The sequence below is a fragment of the Mustela putorius genome, unplaced genomic scaffold, assembly GCF_011764305.1.
Source record: "Mustela putorius furo isolate JIRA1106 unplaced genomic scaffold, ASM1176430v1.1 tig00003988_pilon_pilon_pilon, whole genome shotgun sequence".
Taxonomy (NCBI): domain Eukaryota; kingdom Metazoa; phylum Chordata; class Mammalia; order Carnivora; family Mustelidae; genus Mustela; species Mustela putorius.
In genome coordinates this window covers 17,922,152-17,934,747 of record NW_025422127.1, presented here as the reverse complement: position 1 = coordinate 17,934,747, position 12,596 = coordinate 17,922,152, and the positions used below count along the sequence as shown (strand labels likewise).

General features: G+C 44.5%; 1 protein-coding gene across 3 annotated transcripts; it reads right to left on the bottom strand.

The window, feature by feature from the left end:
- Positions 1 to 1,715: 1,715 nt before the first annotated feature.
- PEX26 (peroxisomal biogenesis factor 26) lies at positions 1,716 to 12,315 on the bottom strand. Of its 3 annotated transcripts, none has more exons than XM_013046445.2 (6): positions 12,100 to 12,315; positions 11,648 to 12,001; positions 10,225 to 10,365; positions 9,458 to 9,753; positions 7,248 to 7,394; positions 1,716 to 4,824 (listed from the first exon to the last, which is right to left on the bottom strand). In XM_013046445.2, exons 2-6 carry the CDS (start codon positions 11,896 to 11,898, stop codon positions 4,724 to 4,726), a joined length of 936 nt encoding a protein of 311 aa, XP_012901899.2. In that variant the 5' UTR covers positions 11,899 to 12,001; positions 12,100 to 12,315; the 3' UTR covers positions 1,716 to 4,723. The 3 variants fall into 3 exon arrangements, with proteins under 3 accessions (XP_012901899.2, XP_044927528.1, XP_044927529.1); XM_045071593.1 differs by having other exon boundaries at positions 12,135 to 12,315; XM_045071594.1 differs by having other exon boundaries at positions 12,139 to 12,315.
- Positions 12,316 to 12,596: the final 281 nt, after the last annotated feature.

The following is a 12,596-nucleotide window of genomic DNA, read 5'->3' as shown; positions in this document are numbered from 1 at the left end:
CCCTACTTTGTTCTAGTGAACACCTCACGTATTAAATTCCAAAGGTGTGCTATGGCAAGGAGATTGCCTCAGCCAGAGTAAAATTAACAGAATTACAACAGGCCTCCCTTGTGCATGCCAGAGATCGAACTCCATTGCCCCTGGGACACCTCCATGCAAGAAGTGAAAGAAGGCAAGGTAATGAATAGGTGCCTATTTGCAACTTATATCAAGCCTTTCTCTTTCTGCCATTTCCTCTGGCTCCTTCCAGCAGATGGCAGAGGCTGCTTGAGTGCCAGTCCAGATTCAGAAAAATTGAATGTCCAGGGTAAGCAAGGGCCTGGTCTTATCTGTCCACCATGGCTGTGGTAATTACCAGACAAGCTGGACAGACTGCTCCATGTTTGCTAGCAAGTGACCGTAAAGAGGTAGGACCAATACCGGTTAATCTCAAAGTTAGAGTTGCTCTGTTTCTCAGCTTAGGAGAAGGTGCTATTGCCTAAAAAGGGAAAGTGTGGGGGTTTTTTCTACACTGCGATCCTATCACACAATGGAATGCCGAATACCTGGTAAAAAATGAGGCAGCTCTACATAAGCTGATGAGAAACAATCATCCAAGATTAATTAAATGACTGTGGTGGACTCTGGGCAGGAAACTGAAAGTGGGGGAAAAAAAGAGAGAGAGAGAGAGAGAATTCTTTTCCATGAATATCCTTTGGTAACTTTTCTTTTTCCTTTTTTTTTTTCTTATGATTTTATTTATTTATTTGACAGGCAGAGATTACAAGTAGGCAGAGAGGCACACAGAGAGAGAGAGGAGGAAGCAGGCTCCCTGCAGAGCAGAAAGCCTGATGCGGGGCTCGAGCCCAGGACTCTGGGATCATGATCCAAGTCGAAGGCAGAGGCTTTAACCCACTGAGCCACCCAGGCGCCCCTCCTTTGGTAACTTTTGAATTCTGTACCATATATATAAAACTTCCGTATGATTTTTAAATCATCTACATGCCCACATGGCCTACATACAAGCAAGAGTGCAGATCCCCTGCCCGAAACTATAACATACCTCCTCAGTCCCTTAATGCCACTTTCGAGAATCAGAACAGCTATGCCCTTGACTGGCCCATTCACTTCCACCCCTGTGATTGCCCACAATAGCTTAATTTCATCTCTCCACCACCCCAACCTCCCTAGCTTCCTATCTGACCACAAAACGCCATCACCCATTGCTACTCTCCTTAGCATCCCTAAATTTTAAAATATCTGTTCTATGTTGTATTTTCTCAGAACCTAGTATAACTAATCCACTAACTCCACCTAAAGTTACCCCTTCTGGACATACTTGCATATTAACTGAATTTAAGCTAGAGAGTGACTGATTTTAGGGCAAGTGAAGCAGAATCATAGCACAGTGAAAGGAATACCAGATTTGAGGGTCCAGCGACTTTTATCTTATTCAGGCTATGAGACTCAGGGCAAATAACTTCACCTCTCTCGGTCTCAATTTCCTTAACTTACAGAAAAGGGGGGGGTGGGTGGAGATGGGGTGTGTAAGAGATGATCTTCCCAGATCTAACATCCTACAAAATCCCACCGTACAATGCTGATTGCTATCACCTCTGAACTTGATGTATACTGTGTGTTCAATAGCATTGCCTGAAAGAAATAAAAAGTGAGTCATATATTTATATCATTTTAAGCATTCTAGCAACCCCACAAAAAAGTAGAAACAGCTGAAATTAATTTTAATAGATTTTATTTAACCCAACATACCCAAAATACTATCATTTCAACATGCAATCAATATAAAAATTATTGAGTTTCCATTTTTATAGTCCTATATCTTCAAAATCCAATGAGTATTTTACATTCACAGAACAGCTCAATTTGTACCAGCCACATTTCAAGTGCTCAAAATCCACCTGTGGCTAATGGCTACCATGTTGGACAGCACAGGTCTAAGTGTAACAAGGAAGCCCTCCCTTCATTTCTGACCTCATTAAAGTCAGACCTGAAGACTGATATGAATACCAGCCTCCATTCTTAGAAAATATCAAAGTTATCAGAGCAGTTCTGGTTCTGAGTTCCTTGACTGACTAGGAAGGTAGCTGGGGCTGGTTGCCAGACAATATGGCAGAGTTCAAGACGAACATCACACAGAGAACCTAGAGGCCTAGAAGCTGAATATGGAAGAACTTCAGGGGACAGACAGAAAAAGGAGTTGGGTATAGTCAGGTCTTTTTACTCAGACTTTTCACAATACAAAATATACCAAAAGCACATGGACCTTTTGTCCTGACAGCTATAGCAATTCATTAATTTAAACACCTCTGATAGCTTCATATTTCCTAGGTGCTTGGCTAGGCCCAGAAGTCCCTATGAAATAATAACTAACAGATGAGGACAGTGAGGCTGAGAAAGGATAGGTCACTTTCCAACAGTCACATACGTTGTAGAGCAGGGATCCAAACTGATTCTTAAACCCTGCAACAAGCCACATTCCCCAGCATCAAAGAGCTCACAGTTACTGGAGGTAACAAAGGACTTTGCAATTATAAGGCTATGGGGTCACTAACATAAAAAGGTGGAAGTAGACATCAGGAGAGGATTCCCAAAAGTAAACCTTGAGTAAGTCTGGAAATTTGAGGAGCTAACCAGGCAAAAAGTGGGAGCTGGGCCTTCCAAAAGGAACAGCAGGTGCTAAAGATACAGCAGTGTGAAGGAACATGAAATGTTCAGAAAACCATGACTGGCTGGGCCGAGGGCAGCGTGCGTAAGCAACAGAGGCCCCACATAAAAGTGGAGGGATTAGCTGAAACCAGTGCCTAAGGGGCCTTAAATTCCATGAAGAATTTAAGAAGAAATGCCATGTGAGGCATGCAAAGTCATTAAAGAGTTTTTTCTAGGGTAGAGAAAGGGACCAGATTTTCATTTTGAGAAATCATTCCAACAGATCTCAAGGCTTACCTGTCTCTTTTCCTCTTCTCAGGGTTCTTAACTCTACTTAAAAGTCCGTATGTATGGTGGCTCAGTAGGTTAAAGCCTCTGCTTTCGGCTCAGGTCATGATCCCAGGGTCCTGGGATCGAGCCCCACATTGGGCTCTCTGCTCAGCAGGGAGCCTGCTTCCTCCTCTCTCTCTGTCTGCCTCTCTGCCTACTTGTGATCTCTGTCTGTCAAATAAATAAATAAATCTTTAAAAAAAAAAAAAAAAGTCCGTATGTAAAAATACAGATTTGTTTCCTACAGAGGTGGACTACGCCCTAGGGATTCACCTCCCAAAGGCGTTTGGGTTTTATTTTTCCCACCCGCTTTACTAAAGACAAACTGTTGAGTTGGAAGGCCTGAAAACCAGCCTCTCGGAAACTACTAAGCATCTCCTCTATTCCTGGCATCAACAACGCCTGAAGACCCAGCAGGGGGCAGTTTGCTTGGCCTTCAGCCTCAAAAAAGGCTAGCCCCTGCTGGAATCCTTTTACAATTCCGACAGCATAGTAGTGTTTTACATTTATTTGCACGGAAACTTGTAAGATTCTTGTGGCTGGTGACAGAAAACGCTGAAACATTTCAAATACCCAAACGCTATGGCCCCAATGTGTCCTCCTCCTCCTAACAATGGATTGTTCATTGCCTTCAAAACCCATATCTCCCCTCTGGCCAACTCCCTCCATACATCCCTTCCAGCTCACCTGATTACCCAGTTCCATTTTCAGCTCATCAGCCTCTAAGGCTGACCTACTTTTCAAGGCCACACAAGCAGAAAAATTTGCATATTATACAAAGAATAGACTATAACTAGAACAACAGGACACAGAAAGCGGGGAGAGGAACCAGCAACGGTATATACCAAGGGGGTAGGCAGAACCTGGTTAGACAGCCATCAAACAAAGTATAAAAATACCATTGCAGAGCAGGAAGAAGGAACTAAAAGGAAGAAAGAGAACACAGGAATACTGAGTGTGTAATAGAGCAGGACTTGGCCACTGACAACCTGGAAAATTGAGCTGAAGCCCAAGAAGCACCAAACAAGATCACTTTACCCAGTGAGAAGAGCGGAGCAGCCTTACTTTGCTTTCAGCAGTTACCTGGGTGGTTCTGAAAGCCACGTCCTGGTATGAAAAGAGAGGACCCAAGCAGCTTCAAGCCTACTGCGAAACCACAGGAATGGTATATTGATAAATAACTTCTCTATGCTCCTCTCCACAGATCTGGTGGAGAAGAGCAGAGAAGAGAAATAGTGGCCCTCTCAGATCTTCACTCTGCCTAACTAAGGGCCTGACCTGTGAGACAATTTTCAGAGGTTAAGTTTTCCACACAAGTGAAAGGCCAAGGGTCATTCCATCAGAGTTTTCTGAACTTCCAGCTTCCTTACACTCTGACCTAAAAAACCAATCCTTTGCTTTTACCAAGAAGATGGAATATTTCATGGATATACTCTCCTTTCCCAAACCCCTCCTTTAGAAGGGGCCTTTGGTATAAGGGAGTATTATTCCAGAGGACTCGTGCTCCCTGGCCCTACTTTGTTCCTGCATTACCTACCAACACCAGCCAAACTAGGGTGCAAAGGGGAGAACACTCGGGCAGCAAAACATAGTTCACCAGACTGGATCAACTCTTTCTAGAATTGGGGTTGGCCCCACCCCTGTGGGGCCACAGCCAGCAATAGGAGGGCCACCATGGATGAGTTACTCTGCTTCTGTCATGGCAGACCTGGGGAGTATAGAGGTTGAGTGGAATGGGAAAAGTCACTCAATCGTGGATAGGAAGCCGGTAGAGAGAAAACATGGCCTCTTGGATCCGATGGAAGAGCTGAGCCAGCTTGTAGAGGCAGGGCAAAGAAGAAGGAGAAGCTGCAGGAAGAAGGAAGATTGTTGTCAGTATGCCTGCCTTTACTCCCCTCTTCTTCCCCTCAGCCTCAAGTCCCATCCCTTGGAAATGGAAGTACGGGTTATTTTTTTAAAGCATATGTTGATGCTTAATGTTATTTGCTCTTCCTTCCCTTCCCAACAATAAAGAAAACCTTCACTTTCTCTAGGATATATTCTCTGGGATATATTTTCTTCACTTGGATTACAGTGACCTTAAGTTTGCTAAGAATAAGAAAACATATTTTAGCCTAGCTTTCTGATACATACACAAACAAACTGATAATGGTGGCTGCCTCTGGGAAGATAAATTTGAGAAGAGACTTCACTACATTCTTTTTCATACCTTCTCAACCTGCAGTCAAGTGACAGTATTTTGTATTTTTATCCTAAGTTAATTATATTAAAAATAAAGTACAATCTACCTCTTTAGAATTAGGGCTGAGTTGATTGGTTAGTTTTTCCTTATTACCAATTTTTTAACTGATTTTTTTTCTTTCTTAAAAAGAAAAATGTTATTTTTAAGGAAAATTACCGACAGTCTACTCTTTTTATATCCTTCCTTCAGAGTTCTAGCTGCTGCCGAATCACGGGCTCTCCTCTCCCACAGAACCACCACTGCAATGAGTTAAATCTGCCACTGGGGGTCAGCAGCTCCAGGCCAGAGCATGGTTAGGCTCCAAGCAGCTGGGCAAGCCGCATACTCAAATTACCCTTTGCTGTTCCCACTCAGAAGAGCAGGACTTACAAGAACCACTGGGAAAAAAAAAATCTAAATTTTTATCAAGTCTCTGTGGAACAAAGTAGAAGTCTGCAAGTGGACAGGAATGAACACAAACTATCCTTAGCTTTCCTGAGAACTACAAGTGACGCTTTCCTTAAGCAAACAGAGCTATTCAGAGAAAATTTCTGCTCAGTGTTCAGCAAAGTGAAAAGGACAACTCTGAGCTATGCAAAAAAAAAAAAAGCTCACTAAATAAGAGGAAGGGGAATGGGGAAAATGGGGAAGACCTAAAGATTAAATCAAGAACTGGCAGGTTTTGTTTTTGTTTTGTTTTAAAGATTTGTTTATTTATTTGAGAGAGGGAGAACATGTATGCACATATGCTCGCAAGTGAGCTCCATGTGGGGCTGGATCCTACAACTCTGAGATCATGACCTGAGCTGAAACCGAGAGTCTGATGCTTGACCAACTGAGCCACCTAGGCGTCCCAAGAACTGGCAGTTTTAAAAATAGACAAATTATTTGTGTGACCGTGGGCTAGTTACTTTTTTCTCTTCTTGGGTTTCTCGATCAAAAAAAGAATGAAAAAAAGGAGGAAGGGACTAGAATAAGTGTTTCCAGTTTTTCCTGCAGTTTTCAAAGTTATATAATTCTATTCTAAGTCTAAATTCATGAGAAGAGTAAAGATTATATTGTAACTCACATAGAGTAACACACAAACATAAAAATCTAAAAGGGTGAGCTCTTAATCTTTGATCCAGCACTTAATTTCGAGGAATTAATTCTCAGGAAATAACAAGGGTTGTTCCCAAATAGCACTTAGGGAACTCATGTCTACTTCATAGCTCTGCAGAAAACGGAGTAAGAAATAATCAAAATGTTCAACAATAGGGGGTTATTAATCAATCACAGAAGTTTCTGCAGATTGGAATATTATTTAGCCACCTAAAGCCATGTTTTAAAAGATATTTATAACATGGGACACCTGGGTGGCTCAGTGGTTGGGCCGCTGCCTTCGGCTCAGGTCATGATCCTTTGGTCCTGGGATCGAGTCCCGCTTGGCAAGGAGCCTGCTTCCTCCTCTCTCTCTGCCTGCCTCTCTGCCTGCTTGTGTATACTCTCTCTCTCTGACAAATAAACAAAATCTTAAAAAAAAAAAAAAAGATATTTATAACATGCAAAATTGCATCTGTATCCATATAGAAAAAGACTGAAAGTATAACTATTACAATAACAAACTTCATAGGTGATTTCTGTTTTCTTCTTTATGCTTTTCTATATTTTCTACATTTTCTAAAATGTACATGTATTTCAATTATGATTTACCACAATTTTTTTTTAGGTATTATGATGAGGAAAAATAATTTTTTTTTAAATTTTCACATTCTAGTCAGAGTTCACCCTCCCGATAAAGTAGATGACAATGACTCAAAGTCAGTGTTCAAGGGTCAACGGAATAGAGTGAATTTCCTCCAGACTGCTCTCATGGACTTCAGGGCTATTCTCTTCTGGGCGGGCTGAGCTGGCTCTTGCTGGTGTCCAACAGTCCCTTCTTATGGAAGAGACTCAGGGAGAAGTGGACAGGAGATGCCTCCATCCCCAGGAGGGCTCTCACAGGCCCAGCCCCTATTCAACAGCCCCTTCCCCAGGAAGGGCAGGAAAGACGACAGGCTTCATTACTCACCTGGATCAAACCTTACCACCAAGAGGCAGAGGATCAAGGCAGCCAAGAGGCTCTTTTTGAAGGGCATGGAGAAGAAGTGGCTCACTGCAGAATCCCAAAGCCGGCGAAGCAACATCATTAGTGACAGGAACTTGTGGGAGAAGGAGCCTGGTCAGGGAGACAGCGCATACCTGCAGGTAACTCCACGAGAAACAGCTTCCCCCACTCTGAGCTTTGAGCAAGATTATGAAAGCTGACAAAAGGTAACAACACTAGTTCACTCCTGTAGTTCATTAAGTGGTTCTAAAAAAGATTCCAAAAGCTCCAAAAATATTTTAAGGACAAACTACATCACTAGAATGTCATCTCCTTAGAAGATAGTTTTAAGAGACAGCATCTACTCAGCTAGGTAAACCTGGCATATCTGGTGTATTTTTTAAATATTATTTTATAGCATTCTTTATATTTTGGCCTAAGATATGTACTGAGAGTTACAAAGAGCAGTAGTTCTTGATTATCACATTAATGCAGGAAACAGAGAGGCACTTAATATATATAGTGAAGAATTCAAAACTCAGGTTGTAAATATGAACACCACCAACTAAAATACAAGTGGTGCCAAGTCCTGACAGAACACTCTGAACTTGCCATCAAACCTTTTCCCCATCCTTTCCTCCTTAGGAGATGGAGGGGCAGAGGGCTTTGGTAGCCACAGGAAATTCCTGAAGCCAATAACCTGTTTTCAAAGAAAGGATTCTACATCAGCAGGTTCATGCTCTGTAGCACACAAAGAAAAGACACTTTGGAGAACAGGATTATAGTTAAAGAACTTTCATTAAAAAAAAAAAAGGATCAACCTGGGTTGCTCAGGAGCCACCTGGGTGGTTCAGTTGGTTAAGCGGCTGCCCTTGGCTCAGGTTATGATCCCAGGGTCCTGGGACTGAGTCCCACATGGGGCTCCCAGTTCAGCGGGGAGCCTGGTTCTCCCTCTGCCTGCTCCTCTCCCTGCTTGTGCTCACTCATTCTTTCTCTCTCTCACACAAATTAAAAAAAAAAAAAAAAAAAAGATCAGGCCTATTCTGTACACACCAAGAGAAAAATCAAAGAACAGTGGCTAAAAACTACCAAGAAAAAAACTTAAATTTCAGGAAGAACTTCTCTACAGAACTGCCCATACATGGAATGAGATGCTACTGGAGATAGTAAATTTTCTATCCTTGCATAGACTATAGGATCACTTGAGGAAAAGAGGATGGAAAAAATTCAAAGACCAGAGGAAGGGTCTGAAGTAGAGGACCTTTAAAATCCTTTACAACAAAATAACCCCCACACCCACCCCTATGTAGGCATTCCATCCCATGTAGGATAAAAGTCAGGTGTATGATGTTGGGTTTAAAATGGTTTCCCTAAAAAGCCATTGTGTGAAACTGCATTCCAATGGGCAGAGATGGGCTGCCCCTTAAAAGGCAACATCAATCACTGAAGAACATACCCAGGAGATCTAGGAAGTAAAGGCAGACAGGAGGTTGGGTGGTGGGGCCCAAGCTGAAGATAAGTAATTTTTATCTAAGTCAAGTTACCAAGTTACTGTGTCAGCTTTTTTTTTTTTTTTTTTTTTTTTTTTTTTTTTTTTTTTTTTTTTTTTTTTTTTTGCTATCCCCCAGCATACCTCAGCTGTGTTTGGGCCAGCCTTTAAAGAAGGAATAACATCCCACTCAGACCAGCATGATAGAGACAAGAGATCTAGTGACAGGACCCGAAGGAGAAGTTGGCTTTCAAAGAGACCAGAATTATGGTTCTGAGATTCAGCCACACCTCCCAGAGATTCTCCTTCCACCGCCAACCACAGACAGGGCTTCGCTTTTTATTTATTTTTTTTAAAGATTTTATTTATTTATTTGACAGAGAGATATCATGAGTAGGCAGAGAGGCAGGCAGAGAGAGAGAGGGGAGGAAGCAGGCTCCTGCTGAGCAGAGAGCCTGATGCGGAACTCGATCCCAGGACCCCGAGATCATGACCTGAGCCGAAGGCAGCGGCTTAACCCACTGAGCCACCCAGGCGCCCAGGGCTTCGCTTTCTAATCCAATCAACAGGTTTCCTATTCTGTGATTTGGGAATTACTCATACAAATAATTGCTCCCAAGCTCCCAGGAATGTCATGATAATCCCGAAGTATAAGGGAGAGCCCACAACTCCACTTGACAGAGGCCACCAAAGAATAATGTCCTACCTTCCTGGTTTAGCTTCTGGGCCTCCTCAGTGCCCGAGTGTTGGTGTTTCTGCTGTTGCCTTGCCTTACTAATGGCCTGGAGTAAGTCCAGCCGCTCTTCCTCACTGAAGGCTGCACAACCCACCACTAGCTCCTCAGCCTCCGACAAGCAGCCCAGAGGCAGCAGCACTCGGTACAGGTGAAGTTCTGCCAAAGCTCTGTATTCTGGAAGGCCCTGATTGTCAAGGTCTTGCAGCCAGGCACTGACCACTTCCAGCACAGCTCCAGGCTCTTGCATTTTGCTGTATAAAAGAACACTGCAAACCCAAATAATCCAATTTCAAAAAAGGAACAGTCAGTGCTCCATGGTCGGTTTACCTCTCATTACTACCACCCTCTCCCACCCAATCCTTCCCCTGTGTCCTCTGGGCCTTCCCTATGGGATACTAATATTGATAAGAATTAGGAATTCTTGGGAAGTAGCAAGAAGCTCTGTCAGCTAGGACTCCACTTCTATCATCCCACTTCACATCTCCTATTCCCACTGTCCCCCTCCTCCTCTTTTCCTCTACCCAACTCCTAAATTCTCTCTTCCTCATCCTTTATAGCTAGGTTTAAAAAAAAATTTTTTTTTTAATTAAAAAAATTTTTAAAACCAGGGAAAGAGTTAGATATAGAGGGAAAGGGTAGGGAAGGGGTAAAGAGAAGATACTGGGCACTGATTCAAAAAAGGACATGAAAATCCTCTTGTTTCTGAACTGACCCAGTGAATCAGAACAAGGACTTACCATAGTTCCAGGACTTTGGGAGGTAGCTTTTCAGGGACCTGGTAATACTGAAGAACCCAGGACAGGACTTCCTGCCACCGATTCATTTCTGCCAGGGCCTGGATCCCCACAACACACAGGGAGCATTTCACCTCCAAGGAACTGTCAGCAGAAAAACCAATTCAGGTTTAGAAGTGGTTCCCCTCCAGGGGTGCCTGGGTGGCTCAGTCAGTTAACAGGTGACTCTTGGTTTCTGCTCAGGTCATGATCTTGGGGTTGTGGGATCAAGCCCTGCACCGGGCTCCATGCTTCGGCTCAGTGTAGACTCTGCTGGAGATTTTTTCCTCTCCCTCTGCCACTCCCCCTGCTCTCACACACTCTCAAAGGAAGAAAGATGGATGGTTCCCCTGTTTCCATTCCCACTACCACCCTGGGACCATTCCCCCCATACAGTTCCCAACTCAGTAGCCATCACCTCTATCCTCCCCATTAGTATTTAAGTGGAGCTCAAATTACAACTGGTCTTACTAGCCCCAACAGAGAGAAAACTGCCCTTTCCCCCAGGAGTTCAAAGTTCCTATAAATCTGGAGACAACTCAACTGCTGCCTATCACACATCTTTGTACCCAGGTGAAATGCAGCACAGGTGTGTGGGTGGAAAGAGCTGGAGCTAAGAGTTTGCTTCAGTGAAGAAGTGGGGATTGAGCAAGGTTTCTGCCTGAGTGTAGGTATAGGAACTTCACAACTGGCCTATTAGCACCACCAAGTGAGGTACCTCCAGGAACCCCAAATCACAGCCTCTAGCATTTACTGCCACAAGCCCTACTCAACCCCCTAAAACACAGCCAGGGCTCCCTAGTTCATCCTTCTCTGGGGTCAGCTTTGACTATTCAACCCACCTCCCTAAAGTGTAGCCATAATCAACATTACTATCCACAGAGAAATGATTCCCTCAACTTCCCGAAGAGGCTAACAGCATTAGAAAGAGCAATGCAGGACCAAGGTTTTCATCAGATTGATACTTTAATCCAGTCCTTCAACAGTCCCAGAACACTACTCCTGCTGTGAACTCCACTTCCATTCATCAACCAAGATCAGAAGTGAACAACCTGGGGGAGAAGACTGTACCTAGGAGAGGACTTCCACCACCTGCTTACTGATCCTGCTTACCAAAATAATTAGGGTTAGAATGTCTTAATAGACATTCTATCTTCCCATCATGCCACTCTACACCGGAATAGGGAGAAAAGAATTGGCTATGGGTTTTCACTAAGCTGTTACCCGACTTGACAGCTTCCTCCTCATTGGCAGTGCCTCAGCTTCCTCCTCTGTAGAATGGGCACACCAGAGAGGGCTCCTTATGAGCAATGTGGAATGACAGAACTCCCCAAATCTTGAGTCCGTCCCCAAGATCACCCGGAAATGAACGGAGCCCAGCACGTACGTGCCCGCATCATCTTTGGCCAAGCTCCGCCAGGCGCGTTCGCAGGTCTGCAGTGCCGCCCGGAAGTCCAGGTGCACCACCAAGAGGTCTGCAGCCTCCTCTAGCAGAACCACGGCTGTCGACGGAGGCGGGGCGACGCGTACAGGCTCGCTGCTCCTGAGAGGCGCCCCGAGACCCTTAAGGGGGGCTGCAGGGGTCGAGGAGTCACTCTTCATAGCCAGCCTGGGCTTAGGGCCTGTTTCTCCAGACATCAGAGTGGCAGCCTCTCCGGGGTCTCCGGGATATCCCGCGTCGGCCCGGGAGAAGAGGGACAGTCCTCAAACGCTTGCCCACAGCCCTTCCCGAAGCCGAGTCCTAGGGAAGGAAAAGTTAGTAGACATGTCTAAGGCAAAGGCTGTTAGCCGGGCAGATGCTCCAGCTCAAGACACTGAACACAGGGAACCAATTCACACCTCAGATTTGCAGAATAGCTACATCCCTGGAATACCTGCCTCTATCTTCTCTGGCCCCACGACATGTACTGATACCAACTTAGCCCCGGGGAGGGCCGTTCCAGGTTCTTTTTCATGAATCTAGCCGCTCACTGCAGGCGCGGGACAAGGTAACCGACATGCTTCCTGCTCTCGCAGCCCCCTGCAGACTCATGGCGTCCCGATGGCGCGGAGGACTCTGGAAGTTGTAGTTCTCTGGCTCTTGGCTCAGTCGCCTTCTTGAGGTAGATGGAGGAATTTCGGACTACAACCCCCAGCATACCACGCCACAGAAACTGTCTCTGTCCCCGGAGAAAACAAACTTGGCACCAAAGCTTTTGGAAATAACAAAGCAGAGGATGTGTCGTGAGATGGGGAGGTCCTCTCACGAACCAGTTCCAGCAAAGGCAGAGGAAATTTCAGTAACGGAGGTGAAGTTATGAGCAGGCTTCTAAAAGCAGGAAAAGCACTGAAAGGAA